The sequence below is a fragment of the Arvicola amphibius genome, chromosome 2, assembly GCF_903992535.2.
Source record: "Arvicola amphibius chromosome 2, mArvAmp1.2, whole genome shotgun sequence".
NCBI classification, from domain to species: domain Eukaryota; kingdom Metazoa; phylum Chordata; class Mammalia; order Rodentia; family Cricetidae; genus Arvicola; species Arvicola amphibius.
In genome coordinates this window covers 193,387,446-193,407,967 of record NC_052048.2, presented here as the reverse complement: position 1 = coordinate 193,407,967, position 20,522 = coordinate 193,387,446, and the positions used below count along the sequence as shown (strand labels likewise).

Genomic DNA, 20,522 nt, shown 5'->3' with positions numbered 1-20,522 from the left:
AGATACATCACATTACCTTCAAGATTTATAAACCACACCCTTTTTTTTATCCAACCCGGGCAACACTGGCAAATCAGGGAGTCAAGACCACCTCACAGATTTAATGAATATCAAATAACAAGGGTAAATCTTAAGATCAAGGATGTATGGCCGGCACCCAGGAATCCCCATGTCCAGGATGTATCGGGACTACAACAGATCAAGGATGGCACTTTGACCTCAACTGTGACCTAGAGCACATACTCCTCCAGGAAGGGTGGCACGCTTTAACACCATGGAGTGGTTGTCTGAAGAGAGACATAAGGACAAAGGCCGTAAAGTGACATCAATGAGATCTTGGAAGTTCCCTGATTACCCAGTACCCTGAGTCCAGCTTAAATTTAAGGGTGTGTGGGCTGCACCCTCTTTTTATGATCTGAGACAATACTCACTACAAGGAAGCCAGGACCACACCACAGCCTTAATGGAGACAAGGACTCACCTGAATGACCAAACAAAATGGCTGATATATTGCATCTGTAGACTTGCCTTTGAAGATATTGGGATGTTTAGATGCCAGATTTGTTAACATGTTCACTATCCGGCTACACCATCTCTGCCTTCCGTTTTTTTTTTTTTTTTTTTTGATCTTTGTCAATGTACAACCACCCCAGTGCCTTGGGGGCCAGCACAGGGTTTCTGTGGAAAACATTCTGTGGCTTTCATGGTCTTGCGAATCAGTGATCCTTCCTTACAGTTGACATCCGTGGTCACAGGACTCCTCCTTCCCATCTAGGTCTGAATCATTCTGCTCCCCATACACACATCCTTTTCCTTCTGAGATGCTAGAGCCCACCAGACAGTCTAAAAAGATAGGCCAATGCTCATGTGTTTCGCTGGCACTTCCATAGACTTTCAGGTGACAAGGAGCCGCAGCTACCTGGCTGCCCCCACTCCTGGACAGGAGCTCGCAGACTCTGAGTGCAATGCACTTGCTCCAGCATCAGAGGGAAGGATATTTGCAGTTTAAAAACACCAGTGAGTAACACACAGAACAGACTTTCCTGGAAGGGGTCACCTCTCCTAATGACAATGGGACCATCTTAAGCAAGATTTTATTGCATCCCTTGTTCATTTGCCTATTGATGGAGTGATTTGGTGATTCAAAAATGGAGAGAACTTTACCAGTGAGCCTTGGTGTGTGCACATAGTGGTTCTACCAAAATTTATTGGAATTTTTCACCATGGGCCTAAAGCTAGCAAAAAATAATACCTGACTGAACCCTGGAATCAAAAGAGCCTAGATTAAGTGAGAGAATCCCAATTAGACTAATGCTGCTAACCCTGGTCACTTCCCACAGACTGAAGTCAAGGTTCTACTGATGAAGACACGAAGCACTTGGGACAATGGGACTCAGAGATTTCGGACTGGATGTGACACTAAAACCTCCTCCATGAGGACAAGCGTTCATCATCTTGGCAGGTGCTCTAGAAGCTGCCAAGGAAGGGGAGCAATCAATCGTGATGCCTATTAACCACAAAATGGCTAGCATCGTAGGGTGTCCCAAAGTGTTTGATAGTGGCACTCATATTTGGCAACAACTCGTCTATGTAATTGGACTTAAATTAAGACTTGTTCAACAGAAGGAAAATATTGCCTGTTACTGGAATCCTAGCCAATTACCCATGGCTACTACAGTCATAGAATTTATGGCAGAACCTGCTGCTTCCACCTTACTAAGCCATTGTAATTCCTGACTGAATTTTCCATATTTATCCAAATAGCCACAGGGCTGATGTCTCTCAGAAACGACATGGAAGTTGCACCCATGAAACCACAACATTGTAGCTGCCTAAATGAGGCCTAAACAAGGACAATTCCATGGAACCATGATACTGTGCATGAGGAAGCCTCATGGGGACTCATCCCTAGACAAAGGGCTACAGGCAACTAAGCCCTGCTGAGAAAGAGAGAATTAGTCTTTCCCAGAGATGAGCCCCCTACATGGTTGTCCAATACCTAGTGTTCAGACCCGAAAACACACACATGCAAGCAATACTGAGCAGACTTGGCACACGGGAGGCATGCATTTATGCATTTTCAATAGGTAACTACCAATTCTAAAGGAAAAGAGGCCACAACTTTGAGAGGGAGTGAGGGAAGTGAAATTGTAAGAGTTAGAGCAAGGAGTGTGAAAAATGTGGGAATCTTTTAATTTTAAAAAGTTGTAAAATCAAAATTTAGGAACTATTTAATGGAAGCCTCTGACTGGGTCAGATACTTGATATTCTAATATTTATGCAGTAGAACAGCTTTCTTTTTTTGCTGATTTTATTGAGCTATACATTTTTCTCTGCTTCCCTTCCTTCCTCGTCCCTCCCCTTCTACCCTCTACCACAGTCCCCATGTTCCCAATTTACTCAGGAGAGTTTGTCTTTTTCTATTTCCAATATAGATTAAATCCATGAATGTCTCCCTTAGGGTCCTCACTGTTGTCTAGGTTCTCTGGGATTGTGCTTAGTAGGCTGGCTTTCTTTGTTTTATGTCTAAAAACCACTTATGAGTGAGTACATATGATAATTATCTTTCTGGGTTACCTCACTGAATACGATGTTTCTAGCTCATCCATTTGCCTGCAAGTTTCAAGATGTCATTTTTTTCTGCTGTGTAGTACTCCATTGTGTAAATGTAACACATTTTCCTTATCCATTCTTGGGTGGAGGGGCATTTAGGTTGTTTCCAGGTTCTGGCTATGACAAATAAAGACTCCAGGAACATAGTTGAGCACATGTCCTTGTGGTATAGTTGAGCATCCTTTGGATATATACTCAAAAGTGTTATTGCTGGGTCTTGAGGAAGGTTGTTTCCTAATTTTCTGAGAAATCACCACACTGACACCCAAAGCGGCTGAACCAGCTTGCACTCCCACCAGCAATGCAGGAGTGGAACAGCTTTATTGTGTTTGTATTTTATTTCAACCTCTGTCTCCACACCTAGATTCTCTTCTCCCAAGGAGACACAAACACAGACATTATAGCATCATGTGGTACATGTGGGTGCTATGGTGACAGGGAGAGCCATCTTGAGACTTTAAATCAGCTGACACCCATGGTATAATGCTCTGTCCTCTCCTACAACTCCCTCCACCCACACATTTTCCCAAGTCCTTCTCTCCTAACCAATCCCTACTATGCTGCTATGCTTAGCATCTCACTGGAGCAGCAGGACCCTTGTTGGTCATTTATTTCAGATTTATACAGGCACCTGAGTATGTCAGACTCCAGAGGGCCAGGAATTATCCTATAAATATGTTTTTAAATTTCCTATTTCAACGACCCAAGAAAAGTTGATTTAGATATGACATTAACTATTTTTCACAGTTCAAATGCACTTACAATGCTTTTTACATATTAAATAATTTTTCACCTTTTATGCAAATCATGTGGTTAGTTGGTCAGTGTCAGAAATAAAACTTTTGAGATGTATATAATTCACTGAGGAAAAACCAATGAAATGAAACATTCTGACTAGATTTAAAAAATGCCTATACTATAAGTGCAGACAGGAAGCATGCTCTACTGTAAGTGCAGACAGGAAGCATGCTCTACTGTAAGTGCAGACAGGAAGCATGCTCTTTTTCTCTCCCTTGCTTGGTGGTTGGGGCTCAGTTTGCCACTTCTAGGGTCACAGAGGACTGCAGCTCTCTCCCCTTATTGTGAGTTTTCTCCCCACATAAATAAATAAATATTTGTTATTCTTTATTCCAGGCTCTTGTGGACCTCCTTAATCATGCCCACACTAGACAAAAAGCAAACAGAGAAATGCTGGAGCTAATGGACGTCATGAAGCAAATGGATCTAACAGATATTTACAGAATGTTTTACCCAAACACAAAAAAATATACCTTTTTCTCTGTACCTCACGGTACTTTTACCCAAACTGGCCACATACTCGGGCACAAAGTAAGTCTCTACAGATACAAGAAAGTTGAAATAACTCTCTGGATCCTACTTGACCACTATGGATATCAACAGTAACAGAAACAACAGAAAGACTACAAACTCACAGAAACTGAACAATTCTCTCTTCAATGAAAACTGGGTCAAGACAGAAATAAGGGAAAAAAACCTGAAAGACTTCATAGAATTCAATGAAAAAGGACACATAGTATACTCAGACTTAGAGGACACAATTAAAACGGTGCAAAGAAGAAAGTTCATAGCACTAAGTACCTACATAAAAAATAAAAAATAGATCTCATACTAGCCACTAAAAGCACATCTGAAAGCCCTAGAGCAAAAAGCACACTTAGGAGTAGACAGAAAGAAATAATCAAGCTGAGGGCTGAAATCATTAAAACAGAAACAAAGAGAACAGTACAAAGAATCAATGAAAAGAAGAGTTGGTTCTTTAAGAAAAATCAGTAATATTGATAAACCCTTATTTGAATGAACTAAAAGGTGGAGAAAGAATACCCAAATTAGCAAAATCATAAACAAAAGGGGACATAGCAATAGATACCGAGGAAAATCAGAGAATTACAAGGAACTACTTTAAACCATGTACTCTATCAAGTTGGAAATTCTAAAAGAAATGGATATTTTCTCAATAGATACCACTTACATAAAGTTAAATAAAGACCAGATAAGAAATTTAAACAGACTTATAACCCCACGTGAAATAGAAGCAGTCTTTAAAAGTCTTCCAACCACGCTCATGGACCAGTAGGATTAACATAATAAAAATGGCCATCTTACCAAAAGTAACCTCCAGATTCAATGCAATTCTCATCAAAATTCAAACACAATTTTTCACAGACTGTGAAAGAATAAGACTCAAATTCATATGGGAAAGCAAAAAACCCAGGATAGCTAAAACAATCCTGAATAAAAGAACTGTGGGCAATCTCACCATTCCAGAACTCAAGTTATACTGCAAAGCTATGGTAATAAAAACAGCATGGTATTGGCATAAAAAAAGACACATTGATCAATGGAATCAAATTGAAGACCCAGACATAAACTCACACCATGAGCATATATGATCTTTCTATCTTTTGATATCTTTTTCAATTTCTTTCTTCAAAGACTTGAAGTTTTTATTATGTAGGTCTTTCATTTGCTTGGTTACAGTTACCCCAAGAGGTATTATTTAAGGCTATTGTGAAATGTGTTGTTGATTTTTGATAAAAAAAAGTTAGGAATACAGACTGGCAAAAAAATAGCATCTTCAACAAAAGGTGCTAGTCAAACTGGATGGGTGCGTGTAGCAGAATGCACATAGGTCCATATACAACTCAAAATGGACCAAAGACCTCAACATAAAACTAGGCACACTGAATTTGGTGGAAGAGAAAGTGGGGAATAGACTCAAACATATTGGCCCAGGAGAAGGCTTTCTGATCAGAACACTAATAGTGCAGACATTAAGATCAGCAATTATTAAATGAGACCCCGGGAAAATGAAAAGCTTCTAGAAGGCAAACGACACTATCATTCAGACAAAGTGGCAGCCTACAGAATGGGAAAAATATTTTTCCCAGCTCCACATCCAGTAGAGGGCTAATATCCAAAATATATAAAGAACTTAATAAACTAGAGATAAAAAACCAAACAAGCCAATTAAAAATGGGGTAGAGATACAAGAGCTAGTTCCAGGACAGGCTTTAAAAAAGCTACAGAGAAACCCTGTCTCAAAAAACCAAAAAAAGAAAAAAGAAAAAAAAAATGGGGTAGAGATCTAAACAGAAAAATCTCAATACAGGGCAATCAAATGACCAAAGGCACTTAAAGAATGTTCAACATCCTTAGCCATCAAGGAAATGCAAATAAAAATTACTTTAAGGTTTCATCTTATACCTTTCAGAATGGCTAAGATCAGAAACACAAATGACAGTTCACGCTGATGAGGATATGGAACAAGGCAAGCACTCCTTCATTGCTGGTGGGAGAGCAAACTTGTACAGCCAGTATGGCAATTTCTCAGAAAATTGGGAATCAATTTACCTCAAGACCTAGCTATACCACTCTTGGGTATATACACAAAGGACACCTCATCCTACCACAGGTTCACTTGCTAAACCATGTTCATTATTGCTCTTTTCATAATGTCTAGAAATTGGAAACAATCTGGATGTCCATTCAACTGAAGAATGGATAAAGAAAATGTGGTACATTTACACAATGGAGTATTACTCAGTTGTTAAAAAATTACACCATGAAATTTGCAGACAAATGGATGGAACTAGAAAAAAAAATCACCCAGAGGTAACCCAGACCCAGAAAGATAAATATCATATGTATTCACTTATATTTGGATATTAGACATTAAATAAAGTGATAACTAAGTCACAATTAGATCCAGAGAGGTTGGGTAGAGGAAGGAACTAGGAGGAACACATGGATCTCCCTGGGAGGGGAAAATAGAATAGATTTTATGGGTGGGCTGGAGCAGGGCAGGGCAAGAAAGGAAAGATTGGGTGGGAAGATGAGAGGAAAGATGGGACTGAGGAAATAAGAGCTAGAACAGAAGCGCTTTAGACTCTGAGCTGTAGAGGAGCATTTGAGATGTGGTGTGAAATCCTAGTGCTGTGGAAACGTCCTATTATATATGAAGGTGAAGTTTCCTAATGAAGTCCCCAAATAATGAGGGAGACAGAACCCTTAATGTTCATCTCTTGTCACCAAATGGAGCTTCCAATGCTGGGACTGAGTTCTATTCAATTGGCCAAAGGGATCCTGTGAAAATCCCCAAATAACCCAGGCTGTTGCCAAAACATCAGGTTGTTCTCCACAAACTGACAGAAAAGCCCCATTGATGAAAACAATACTCACATAGCTCACTGGACATGAAAATGTTGAGCCAGTGCCTAAATAGAACCTTCATCCCCATGTTCTAGTATCTATGACATAGAAAAGTACTCTGCAGGCTACCAAAAGAGAAAAGTAAACACCAGTCCAACCACAAAACCTTTGGTCTACAATCTGTCCTGTCATCAAAGTATGATAGGGCAATGGTAGCACAAACCTTGTGGGAGTAACCAACCAATGTCCAATTTGATTTAAAACCCACTCCATGAGATGGAACCCATACTGAACAGTGCTTAGGTGACCAAGAACCAGAGTCTAATTTGCCCAGAGGTTTAGGGTAAAATCAAATACTACTGTTCTAAAAAAAAAAAAAAACACGTAACAATAAAATCAGTCCTAATGATACTCTGCTATACTCATAGATTGTTGCCTTATTTGGCCTTCATCAGAGATGCCTGTTTGATATTTTGTTTATGTTCTGACAAACAAAGCTTGCCTGCAGATCAGAGGGCGGAGCTAGTCACTACTTAACCATAGAGGTCTGGAGATCTGTACGGACAGGAAACAGGAAGTGGTATGGCTGGGCAGAGAGAGGAAGTGATAAAGCAGTGTGTAGACAGGATCTCAGCCCTTCTGGGTCTGAGGAGTCGAGAGGTAAGAGGTGACTGTGGCTGGTCCTTTACTTCTCTGATCTTTTAGTTTGTACCCTGATATCTGACTCCAGGTCAGATAAGACTAATTAGGATCATGTTTCAAATGCCTCTTCCTGCAGCAGATGGGAACAAATACAGAGCCGCACAAAAAGGCATTGTATATAGAGAGAGTTCTTGGTACACAGCTCTAAATAGGATGGACCCCCTCAGAGCTCAGGGAACCCCAAAAAAGAGAAGGCAGAGGAGTCAGGGAGACAAAGGGGTCTGAGGACACTAGGAGAGTAAGTCCCTCTAAAACAACTGAGCAAAGCTCACACAAACTCCCAGAGACTGGAGCAGCAAGCACAGGGCCTGCATGGCTCTGCACCAGGCCCTTCTCTTGCTTTTAGTTTCAGGCTTTATGGGACTCCTGAATGTGTAGATGAGTGGGCGTCTGGTTGCTGTTCCTTCTCTTGTGGCTCTTTTATTTTTTTCTATTGGCTTGTCTTGTCCAACTTTTACATGAAGATTTTTATTTCATCTTATTATATTTTATTTTGTTATGTTCTGTTGTTATCTCCTAGAAGCCCGTTCTTTTCTAATGAGAGACAGAAAGGGAATGGATCCGAATGCAAGAGGAGGCGGGGAGGAACTGGGAGCAGAAGAGAGAAGGGGAAACTGTATTCAGATAAAAAGCAAAAATAAAAAAATATAAAAAGAGAAATTTTAATAAAACATCAATGAACACATTGTCCATAAAGTAACAGAAAGTCATCTATCTCTTGGCTTTAAAAAATATTATTATCATTATTATTGTTGTGCGTGTGTGAGTATGTGTGAGTGCACGTGTGCACATTGTTGTGAGTGTGTGAAGGTCACAGGACAACCTTTAGGAGTTGGTACTTGCCTTTCATTGTGGAATCAGGGTTTGAACTCAGGTACTCACACTTGGTGGCAAGAGCCTTACCCTTTGACCAAGTCTCACCAGCCCTCTCTCGTCTTTTCTGCAAGCTTGGGTCCTGGTTAAAAGTAGGCTTGATATGCTCAACAATTTGTAACACATGAGATGTGCCAGGTACTGTGCAAGGCTCAATGACTCTGCCAGCCATTGTGAGATAACCCCACGTATGCTATGTTTGATAGGTAGCCTAACAGGCTGGAACAGCATGCTGTCATTTTCCTAGGCAGGATCTCTTTTTTAAATGCCCCCTGGCATTTACTGCCAAGGCCACATGCATCCTCCTCATCAAGTTGTGAATCTGACATCCGTCAGCACTCAAAGGAGACAGGGCGTCTGCTTTTTCTTGGCAGCCCCGAATTTCCCAGCAGCTGGCAGACTCCGGTGAGGTGGGAGAGGCTGCCCAGGTTCTGCCACTTGCCACTCTGCTTTGCGACAAAGCAGCCTCCTCCTGCTCTTTGTCCTGACAGGTATCTGTATGGAGCTCCACCTAGGCAGTGCCGTGACAGCTCTCCTCCTTGATCTTCTGCCTTGCTTCCCAGGGAGACGGCCTTGTGCCATGTTTTATTCATGGTGTCTCCCCGGGTGCTTTCTTCATCGCAAAAGTCAGTGGTGGGGTGGGGCAGTAAATGGACCTGAAATAAAACTTGAGGGCAATAATAAAACCACCCGTTTGTCTTCTCAAACCCTACGGCCTTAGATTTTTGAGAGAAAAAGTGAATTTTGAGGACTTTTTAAGGATGCCGCCATAGAGGAAGCAGAAAACCCAATATTGTTATTTATATTGAACTGGAGTCATGAAAAAAGCAGGACAGGGAGACCAAAATATCCTTTGCGGGGAAACATGGCAAACTTCAGATACCTTAGACTACAGCCAGGAAAAATGATGGGATGGATGAGAAGTGGCCTGAAAGATGCTCAAATGATAGCTAAGAAACGAGGCAAGAGGCCATGAAGATTATAGAGGCAATATTTATTCTACGTCTCTTTAAAAGATTTCTCCACCTTAACTACCATTGCCTTTCCTGAAGGAATGAGAGTTAACTGTCCTTATCTGTGGATCTATAACTTTGGGTTCCACCAAACTTAGGTCAGAAATATTTGAAAATAAGATTGTTTGTCTTGAGCATGTACAAGACATTTTCCTGTTTCCATTTCTTTGTATAGCATAGCAACTGTTTAGGCAGAACTTACATTGTATGAGGTTGGCGGGGAATGTAGAGATGATTGTAGGTGTGAAGGTAGTGGTATAGAGATGTTGTGTGAATTCTATGCTGTCTTCTATAATGGACTTGACCATCTTCAGATTTGGGTATCTATGAAGAATTCTGGAACAAATTCCTCACGAATAACAAGTGATAGATGTGTATATCTTTATACTTCGTAAGTTAGAGTAGAAAGTGTAATATTATTTGTCTATTCCACCTGCCCCACTTCCCAAAAAGAATCATGGTGCATGTCTACTTGGGAGGCCCAGGCAGGGAAATCACAAGCCCAGGGCAAGCCAGGGGAATATTATTATTATTATTATTATTATTATTATTATTGTTATTATTATTTAGCATGTGTATGTCTGTGTGTGTTGCACATGTGTGGATGTTCACATATGCCATAACAGGGCATCAGATTTCCAGAAGCTAGAGCTACAGGCAATTCTGAACCCAATGTGGATGCTGGGAACTGAACTCATGTCGCTGGAAGAGTGGCAAATGTTCTTAATGACTGAGTCATCTCCTCAGTCCTTAGCCTGGGCAACTTAATGAGATTCTGCTACAAATTAAAAAGATGACTAGGGATATATCCCAGTGGCAGAGAGCTTGACTTAGCATGTGCAAAGCCCTAGGTTTGATCCACAGTTTAAGAAACAAAACCAGAAAAAAACCTTCTCCCAGAAGAAATGGCCAAAGAGTATAAGGTGGTAAGACTATAACATTATCTTAATATTGTGCTATAGTTGTCTACACACATATCAGTACCTTGAGGGTTATGGTCTTCTCGTGCCGGGTGATGTTGACGCTGTGGGGTTGTCCGTTGGCTATGTTCCTGTGGTCCACATCGATATTGTATGGCTCTTTGGTTCCTCCCAGGTTGTACCGGATCTGCAAGTTTCCTACGGGAGCAACAGGAAAGAGGCCCAGTGCTTTTTCGCTGGAGGTCTATTTCGGGGTCACCTCACCCACTGCTGCAGCTCAGGCTTCACATAGACCCGGCCCCTTCCATGCCCACAGCTGCCATTTCAGTCTTGAATTTGGATCCACCACCCAGAGGCCTAGGCTAATAGTGCCAGAACAACACATGTTCACGTTTGCCAGTGACAAACACCAGTGACCATTATCATCAAGTTGAAGCAACAGATGGTATAAATGTTCTGAGTGGGGATGGCATTCAAAAATGAAGAACGAGGACAAACACCATATAGTATGGTGGAGATGCCTATAAGCCCACAAAATGCTACATGAAACAAAAAATAAATCTGGAATGCAGGGGGCTATCTCACCCCATCAGTAGAGTCTGACATTAGGCGTATAAAGGAATCATGAGTCTTATTAAAAATAAACATAATTTGCAAAAGATAAGTGCATGGGATTTTGAGTGGCCTCACTGAGACCAAAGGGACAAAGTAATGAATCGTATTCAAGGTTCAGGATTAATCAGATGCAATCTAAGGACAAGATGGATGTCCCAGGTGTTTTGAGCCCAGTGATGGCTCACTTTGTCTTTTTACCTCCCCCAACAAAGTGAATACAATTTTTATTTCTTATTTGTAATCTTATTTATAATTTATAAACATTAATTTTTTCTCATTTTAAATTTAAATTGGTTTCATACGCTTAATAATACTTGACATCTCAAAGGTTTAGGATGAGTCCAGCAATCTCTAGCAAGAGTTTTATTAACAGGTCACTAGTGGATTCTTGGTTGTCTCTCATTTTTCTTTCAAAGAACTGATGTTCTAATTTAAATTTTAAGATAAAAAAAAACTGATAGTAATCAAAACTGTAAAGTAAACAAGTGAAAGAAAGGAATAAGGGACTAGGGAGGTGGTTTGGCTGATAGGAATATGTGCTGTTCTTGGAGAGGTCCCGGGTTTGGTTCCCAGTACTCAAACTGGGTGGCTCATAATCACCTGTGCCTCCAACGCCCTCTTCTGTACTTGGCAGGAACTGCACTCACAGATGCCCATACTTATTCCTACATATACACATAACTAAAAGTACACCGTAAAACCTTACATGAAACTTCACTGTCTAGAGAGCGCTAACCATTCTAACCGTCTGGGCAGTCTCTGCTACAGGCATTCCTCATACACATTTAACACAGGCACATAAATGAGCGTGGTGATTTAAAGTGCCCCCTTCCATCTTTAGACATTCTAGCACATGCCATTTACAATGTAAAACGGTTTCCCTGGAGCTGAAAGTTAGTATAATCAAGAAATAATTACATCCTAATTTTGTTTCCTGAATAAAATTCAATAAACTACTATTTTTGAGTTTTTTTTTTTTTTTTTGTCTTTTTTGGTTCTTTGAAGACAGGGTTTCTCTTTGTGGCCCTGGCTGTCCTGGAACTTGCTCTGCAGACCAGGCTGGCCTCAAACTCTGAGATCTGCCTGCCTCTGCCTCCCAAGTGCTGGCATTAAAGATGTGAGCTACCACCACCCGGCTTTGTTTTGAAATTTTTTAAAAAATATTTATTGATTTATTATATATACAATGTTTTGTCTGTGTATATGCCTGAAGGCCAGAAGAGGGCACCAGACCTCATTACAGATGGTTGTGAGCCACTATGTGGTTTCTGGGAATTGAACTCAGGACCTTTGGAAGAGCAGGCAATGCTCTTAACCCCTGAGCCATCTCTCTAGCCCCTGTTTTGAAATTTTTATCCTCACATTTTATCAAAATTTCTTTGCTATGGTATTTCTACCATGAACTTACAATGTTTGTCTTCTAAACGTGCCTACATTACCTATTTCTTTTCCACCTCAGGGGTCACACAGACTGCATTAGAGGGGATGGCCCACTCTCTGTGGTCCTGTGCCTTTCCCATCACCATAGCCGTGCATTTCCCATCTGCAGACAGCCCTGAAGCTGCCCTTTCTGAGGCCTGAAGACCTCTGCAAGAGCATTCAGCACAGATGTGTGCCTTTCTCCTGACCCTGAGATCTGCACCAGGCATCCAGCATCTACTGCTTGGACTTCTTCACTCATTTCTGACTTCTTCACTGGCACAGCCCTTCACCATCCTTTATTCTGGGTCCTCATCCATCTCCATGGTCACTGTATTCAGTACTAGGCGTTGTTTAAGGTGCAGGCACATCAGACCCCCAATCTGTAATCCAACCAAAATTCTGTCCTGATCTGACTCTTTCCAACATGCAACTCAATATTTCTGCTTGGATGTCTCTTTGGCACCTCAGACATGGCATTGATTCTGTCTCATCTTTGCTTTATGCCCTTTGGTGAATGGGCACCTCAGGCTTCCAGTTATTTTTGCCATAACCCTAGCAATTCCCTTTCCAGTATTTCATGCACTGTAAGAAATTTTTGGCTTGATTTTGAAGTCAGCCCCTGACTCTTACTATGTTTTATTTATTTTATTTCTACCTGCAGAGCCTCCTTTCCCTGGTAGTGTAGCCCCCTCTACACTACCTTCTCTTTAAGTTCTTACCCCAGCCTTCTCCTAGGCCAGCCTATCCTTTGCCCCCCATCAGTTCCACACAGTGGTCAGAGTGAATCTCGGTTCATAATGTAGCAGATTCTTCCTATCACTCTCAAAGTGAAAATTCGTGTCCTATGCGAATTTGTGACTCCCTATGCCTTCCATGAACTGAACTTCCACCATCACCTTACGACTACTTTCCCACTTCTGTCCCTGCTTACCCCTCGCCTGGACACTCCAGTCTTGTAGCTGCTTCCCCAGAAGCTCAGCGAGTTCTTGTCCCAGGACTTTAACACTCAGGGCTCTTCTGTCTAGAATGTTCTATCCCAGACTACTGCATAGCTGACCACTCCCTCATTCAACTATTTGCTCTTAGGTCATATGCCTAGTGATGGTTCCCATGACTTCTCCACAAAAGGGGGAATTGCTCACTCCTTTTCCTGGCCAGCTCTTCCGTTTCTGCCTTGTGCTCCACCCCCATGGCGGTTCTCACCACGCAACACATTCTAGATTCCGTTTCATTCATTTGTCCGTCTTCTCTTGTTTTAGTGAGAGCTTCATGAGAGCAAGAATTTTTATTTCTGCTTCTTGGGCCTTTATAACAACAACTGTTTAGAACACTGCCTGGGTACTATGTTGAATGTTTATGAGTGGTCTTGCTTTTGTGCTTTCTTACCAATATTTTCTTTGCAAACTGAGAGATCTTTCAAAACACATAATTGATTCTTTTGCTGCTTCTCTGAAAACCCCTCAGTGCCTCTCAGTCGCTCACAGGGTGAAGGTTTATGTTCCTAATGTCGCTGTGGAGTCCTGTCCACCGTGAGCTGTGCTTGATGCTGTATTTGCACAAAAATCCCATTCCCTTCCTACCTCAGAGCCGTGGAGGAAGCTGCTCTTTTCCAAGCTGTTTGCTCTCCTCCCCTCAGTGTTTCCCTGACTTCACCTTCATCATACTAGTGTGAGAAATAATTATTATTTGTATTTAAGGATATAATCAATCAGGAGCTTCGTAACATGCAGAAAAATCAAGTTGTCTCGGGTGGTGTGTATGTGTGTGTGCATTTGCACGTGTGTGTCCTAGCATGTGAAGGACAGAGGTTGACACTGAGTGTCTTCTTCAGTTGCTTTCCATCTTAATTTTTAAGGCAGATTCTCTCACTGAATTTGAAGCTCACTTACTTGGCCTGACTGGTTGGCCAGGGAGCAGCAGGATCCTCTCACCTCTGCCTTCCTGGTACTGGGAGTACAGACACATGCTGCCATACCCAGCATGCACAGCATCCAGTTTAGACATTAGATATCTTAGATACGCATCAGTATAGATTGACCATTCATTTATTCATTTCCTGGGAGCAAATCTATTCAGTGTCTATGCAAAGCACAGCTTCCTTTAAGCCCCCATGTGAGCTGTCTGTCAGACTCCAGGTGCAGGGTTGAATCCCAAACTTACAACTGCCCTAAATCCCCAGCATGGGTTATGAGCTATGTGTGGATCTAGGGACACAGGGACAAGTGAAAGAAAACAGCTTCCTCTGTGGGTTGGAGGTCAGAGGAGCTGGTAATAATGCAAAATCCCAAAGTGTCTCTCCTACTGTTCATCAATGGCTCCTTTATGTTTGCCACTTATATTAAGTTATTTTCTTCTTTGTTCCTTTTTTTTTAATGAATTCTTCGGGCTTTGTAAATATGATTTAAAGTCCTCGTAAGTGCTTCACATAATATTAAGAGAAATTATTTGCTCTGAGGAAAAGGGATGAGCTAAAACTCTAAATGTATAGGTTGTGACTATCTATAAACAATCACGGCAACATTTGAGTAATAACATTAAAATAACATTTAAATGATTCATTTATTCCTTTCAAGTAACAGCAGAAGAGGACCACTAAGTGATGGTAGGGAGAATGTTAATATTTATCCATTAAAGTAAAATATTATTCAAATAGGGAGACAGTTCCCTTCTTTTTTCTCATGCTCATCTCACAAGTGAATTAAAGCCATTAGAAGGAATTGCTCTTTTATTGGCTGTAGCAAATCACATGCTTAACAGATTTACTATCTCCCGAACATCACCACTACCATCAGCAAGCACTTACAGGGCACTGACTGTAGGCAGAAAATGTAGTGCTGGGGGTTTCACATCTCTCTGGAAAGACAGGGCATATTTATAACAGGGACAGATAACAATGCATTACGTGCCAAACAAATGAAACTGAAAATAAGTGTAATTGGAGTTTGAAGTCAGAAGTCATCAGGAGGTGAGGGTTGGTCAGGGCATGTAGTGGAAGGTACCTGGGTGTAGACCACAGAGGGAAGTGAGGGGGATCAGGTCAGGGAGTGTGAGCATGAGAGCTGAGCACAGATGGCCCTAGAGGCACTGTAGAGTAAGAGACGTGAAGGCATAGACTGAATTGGTAAACTCTGGCTATAGTACCTACTAACCCTTATGCGGTGGTCTGAATGCAAATAGGTTCATATGTCTGAATACTTGGTCCCCAGTTGGAATTGTTTGGGAAAGATTAGAAGGCGTGGTGGACCTTGCTGGAGGAGGTGTGTTATTGAGGGGTGATGTAGGTGTGTCTTCTATCTATCTGATAATTTCATTGGTTAACTAATAAAGAAACTGCTTGGCCTATAGGTTAGAACATAGGTGGGTGGAGTAGACAGAACAGAATGCTGGGAAAGAGGGAAGTTAGTCAGACTGCAGTGCCTCTCCTCAGGGAGAGAGATGCGATGAAGCCAGCCACCAGGTCAGACGTGCTGAATCTTTCCCGGTAAGACACCATTCGTGGTGTTACACAGATTATTAGATATGGGTTAGTCAAGATGTGATTAAGAGGCTGAAATAATGGGCCAGGCAGTGTTTAAAAGAATACAATTTATGTGATATTATTTCGGGTTTTAAGCTAGCCGGTGGCCGGGAGCAGGGCTGCAGGAACGTGACCCGCAGCTCCACACTACAGAGGGGTGGGGGTCTTTTGAGCCTCCACTCCCAATGTGCTCTCTCTCTGCTTCCTGTTTGTGGATCGGGATATCAGCTCTCAGCTACTGCTCAGCAACCTGCCTGCTCCCATGATGATGATGACAGGCCCCTTTCCCTTTGGAACTGGAAGACACAAATGATCCCTTCTTTCTAACCCCTTGGTCTGCTTTGTCACAGCAGTAGAGAAGTACATCAGACACCTTATCTTATACACAGAGTTTTTAGATTTAACAGGTCACTCCTCTGTACAGTAAGCCATTGGTGGAGAATGGCATTTTGCAGATCAGGAAACACAAATAAAAGTTACACACAGTTTATATAAGGCAGCAGCAAAAGGGAGAGTCAGAATTTGAGTCCAGATAGGTCTTCTCCAAGAAGGCTGATGCATCTCAACTGGAAGGTTATAGGATTTGTCTCTCATGTTTTTAGTGTGTGTGTGTGTGTCTGTGTGTGTGTGTGAGAGAGAGACAGAGACAGAAACAGAGACAGAGACAGAGAGAAAGAAAGATCTAATGATGCTTAACAGGGCCACAATACAGTATCCCTACTAAACATTCATACTTTGTAAGTGCAGGTTGCCCTGCCTAGGTATGAAGGGCATATGCCACTGACATAGGGAAAATGAAGAAATCTGAGACTGACAGGTAGCAGGGGCATGACTCCCATCATTCCTCAGCAGATACACAAGAGGTCAGACAGCTGGCATCTCTGGTGAGGGGACTTGAAACTCAACCCTATCATTTCCCCTGTGCCATTCTTCTGAGTTCACTTTCTGTGGTGTCACAATGTGGAAAATACCAGGAAGCCTGAGATAGAAGAGGTTTGGTTTGGAGAGCAGTAGTTGGAGCAAAGGTCGTGGGTCACCATGAAGGTAGGCTCTATGGGATTCATTTACCTGGATGGCCCACAAGAGCAGGGAAGATAGACAATCAGATGGGGATCAGAACACAGCCTCTGAGAGGCAGAAGTGGTGGTTGTCAGGACAAGGAGGGTTCAGGGAGGCTGACTCTTAGAAATAGAGAAAGAGCTTTAGATATGTGAAATCTGATGAAGCCAGGATATTTACTTAAGGCTTTTAAACTGTTTGTTTAGTACCCCCAACCCCACACATTGGCATAAATAAATGTGGTGGTTTTAAAAAAAATGGTCCCCAAAGGGAGTGGCATTATTAGGAAGTGTGACTTTATTGGAATAGTCATGGTCTTGTTGGAGGAAGGGTGTCATTATGGGGGTGGACTTTGAGGTCTCCTGTGCTCAAGCTATGCCTAGTAAGACAGTTTACTTCCTGTTGCCTGTGGATCAAGATGTAGGACTCTTAGCACCTTCTCTAGCACCATGTCTGCTATGTCCTGCCGTGATGATAACAGACAAAACCTCTGAAACTGTAAGGCTCCCCAATTAAATGTTTTCCCTTATAAGAGTTGCTGTGATTACGGTGTCTCTTCACAGCAATAGAAACCCTAACTAATACAATAGATCTTACTATTTTTTTTCTTAAAGCTTTCTTTGAACTTTTTTATTTATTATAAATTTCAGTTAACAAACAGATGTGGTATTTGGAATGTGGAAAGATTACATTTCCCCAAACACTTTAAGGGTGGTTTTCCCAAACCCACAAAGAAAATGTCTGGTTTTGCTTTCCAACTACATCCAGCCTGTTTTGAGGGTATCTGCAATGGAGAATTCCCAGCCTGAATTCAGACACCTGCATCCAGAGACCACTCCCACTTACCCTTTACCAGCTAATTATGCAAGACCCCTAATATTTCTGTACCCCAGTCTTTCCATCCAGAGGAAAGGAGGAGAATTGTATCTAACCCATCATATTGTGAAGCTCATCAGAATCAATGCATTCAAAGCACTTAGGAGAGTGTTGTGCACAGGTGAGCACCATTAACTGGCAACCATTATGGTAGAATCAGTCAAATGATAAATGCCCCCACAGAAGCACCATGCATGTAATGCGGACATAGGCAATATGCATGTGAATTACCATGTATATAACTGGGAAGCACATTTTAGCAAGGAAGTAACAGAGAAGCAGACAGCATCATGTCCAGTGGTACATGCTCATCAGATTCTTGACACTTTCAAGATGACAGCTTCCTCTTGCGAGACATGAGAAGCCACAGACTGTCTGCCCACTAGGAGGCTGGTACACAAGGGAGAACATCAATGGATTAAAAAACCCACTGAGTCTGATCCAGGCCAGTAATTGCCTGAACCCCTGAAGCATGGGGGTTGAGTATTCTTCTCTCTTGAGCTCTTGCTTTCTGGTTTTACTGACTTATTTATTTATTTTATTAGAAAAGTGACATGTACTCAAAGTGAGCATCTGACAAGCACAAAATGGCATCACTCGGGAGAAACAAATCAAGCACATCTAACCACAGTCTGTGCTCACATTGTTGCGCTTCTGGCCTATTCATGTTTATTTTATAGAGCTAAGTTGATATTACATATTTAAGGCTGTATCTTGCCTTCTCTTAGTGTAACCTTATATGATATGAACTGCCCCTATGTCATTAATTATTTTTTACAAACACTGTTTTAATGGGTACATAGTAGACCATAAACCAATGGCTCTCTTCTATATTGCTTTACTAAAGTGAACCTTCTATGTTCTTTCCAGTTTTTATTTTTATAAGCAACACTACAATAAATATATTCTTGCTGAAGATGCTGATTTGGGGCTTTTTTCATTAATAAATTCCGAAAGAGGAAATTCTGGGGCTCAGGGACACATAATTTTCTTTCATTTTTTTAAAACTTACAGTATATTGCCCAGAGAGTGTATTTGGAAATTCACTATTTTTCCAAATATTTAGCTCTACGGTTATAATATTTTGGCTATAAGAAGAAAATCTTGTTCTCTATGATGGTTCAACACTAATACTATATTCCAACTATTGATACTGTAGAATAGATCAAATGATTCTCTTTCACATGATGAATGCTCCCACAGGAGCACCATGCATGTAATGTGGACATAGGCAATATATATGTGAATTACTGCATTTATAGCTGGGAAGCAAATTTTAGTAAGGAAGTGACAGAGGAGCAGACAGCAGTGTCCAGTGGTACATGATCATCAGATTCTTGACACTTTCAAGATATCAACCTTGAACATCCATTAAAGAGCAAGAAGAGATGGCCAGTAGGAGAGAACACCCCTGTATTTTAAACTCACACATTCCATAGGAAGTGAGTTAAATAGTTACACCAAAACATCTGTATTTATAAAAAGCAATCTTCTTAAAACACACACACACACACACACACACACACACACACACACACGTGGGTTTTAGAGAGAGAGAAAATAGATTCCTCCATGTGCAGCGTGTTTATTTGTATACTTTTGTTCTAGTAAGACACTTTATAGAGTGCTGCTGAATGTCAAAGTCATTTGCATATTCTCACTTAGATCCTTTGGCTTAGTGTACAGAGGATAAACAAGAGGGCTGTGATGGGCCTGTCTATAGTCAATCATATAGCAGGAGGGGCCCACTTGCCTATCCCTCTTTGCTGAACTATAGCCGCCCAATGGATTCTGGATGAGGGGCAGACATTCTCTTCAGTTTGCACCCATTGATGAGCCCACTATGTTCCCATGGATATCTATCGCACAGATAGACCTAGTTAAACTTAGTGGCTATAAAACAAAAAGGTATGAATAGGGAAAAGGGATTTGTAGAGATGAACTGGGTGTTAGGGTGGCTGTTAAAAGGAGTGAAAGGGAGATATGAGAGATGCCAGTACTCAGAATATATTATTTGCGTAGAAAATCTTCAAAGAATAGATTTAATAAAGGATTTAAAAAGATGACTTTAAAAGACTGGGAAGATGACTCCAGTGAGTTAAGCACTAGCTACCCAAGTTTGGATTTTCTTTTCTTTTTTTTTTTTGCAATTTCTTTTTTTAAATTGATTTTTATTGAGCTCTATATTTTTCTCTGCTCCCCTCCCTGCCTCTCCCCTCCCATTCAACCCTCTCCCAAGGTCCCCATGCTCCCAATTTACTCAGGAGATCTTGCCTTTTTCTACTTCCCATGTAGATTAGATCTATGTAAGTCTCTCTTAGTGTCCTCATTGTTGTCTAAGTTCTCTGGGATTGTGATTTGTAGGCTTATTTGCTTTATTATTGAAAATCACTTATGAGTGAGTACATGTGATAATTGTCTTTCTGGGTCTAGGTTACCTCACTCAAATGATGTTTTCTAGCTCCATTCATTTTCCTGCAAAATTCAAGAGGTCATTATTTTTTCTGCTGTGTAGTACTCCATTGTGTAACGTAACACATTATCCTTATCCATTCTTCAGTTGAGGGGCATTTAGGTTGTTTCCAGGTTCTGGCTATGGCAAACAGTGCTACTGTGAACATAGTTGAGTATATGTTCTTGTGGCACAATTGAGCATCGTTTAGATATATACCCAAAAGTGGTATTACTGGGTCTTGAGAAAGGTTGTTTCTTAATTTTCTGAGAAATCATTACACTGACATC

At 41.3% G+C, this 20,522-nt stretch overlaps 1 protein-coding gene across 1 annotated transcript in view; it reads right to left on the bottom strand.

Annotated features, from left to right (window-relative positions):
- Cntnap2 (contactin associated protein 2) overlaps window positions 1–20,522 on the bottom strand; it is a 1,482,107-nt gene that overhangs the window by 154,976 nt on the left and 1,306,609 nt on the right. Inside the window, exon 20 of the mRNA XM_042054579.1 lies at window positions 10,356–10,489. Within this exon, the coding sequence (XP_041910513.1) occupies window positions 10,356–10,489 (134 nt within the window). The remainder of the gene's footprint in view (window positions 1–10,355; window positions 10,490–20,522) is intronic.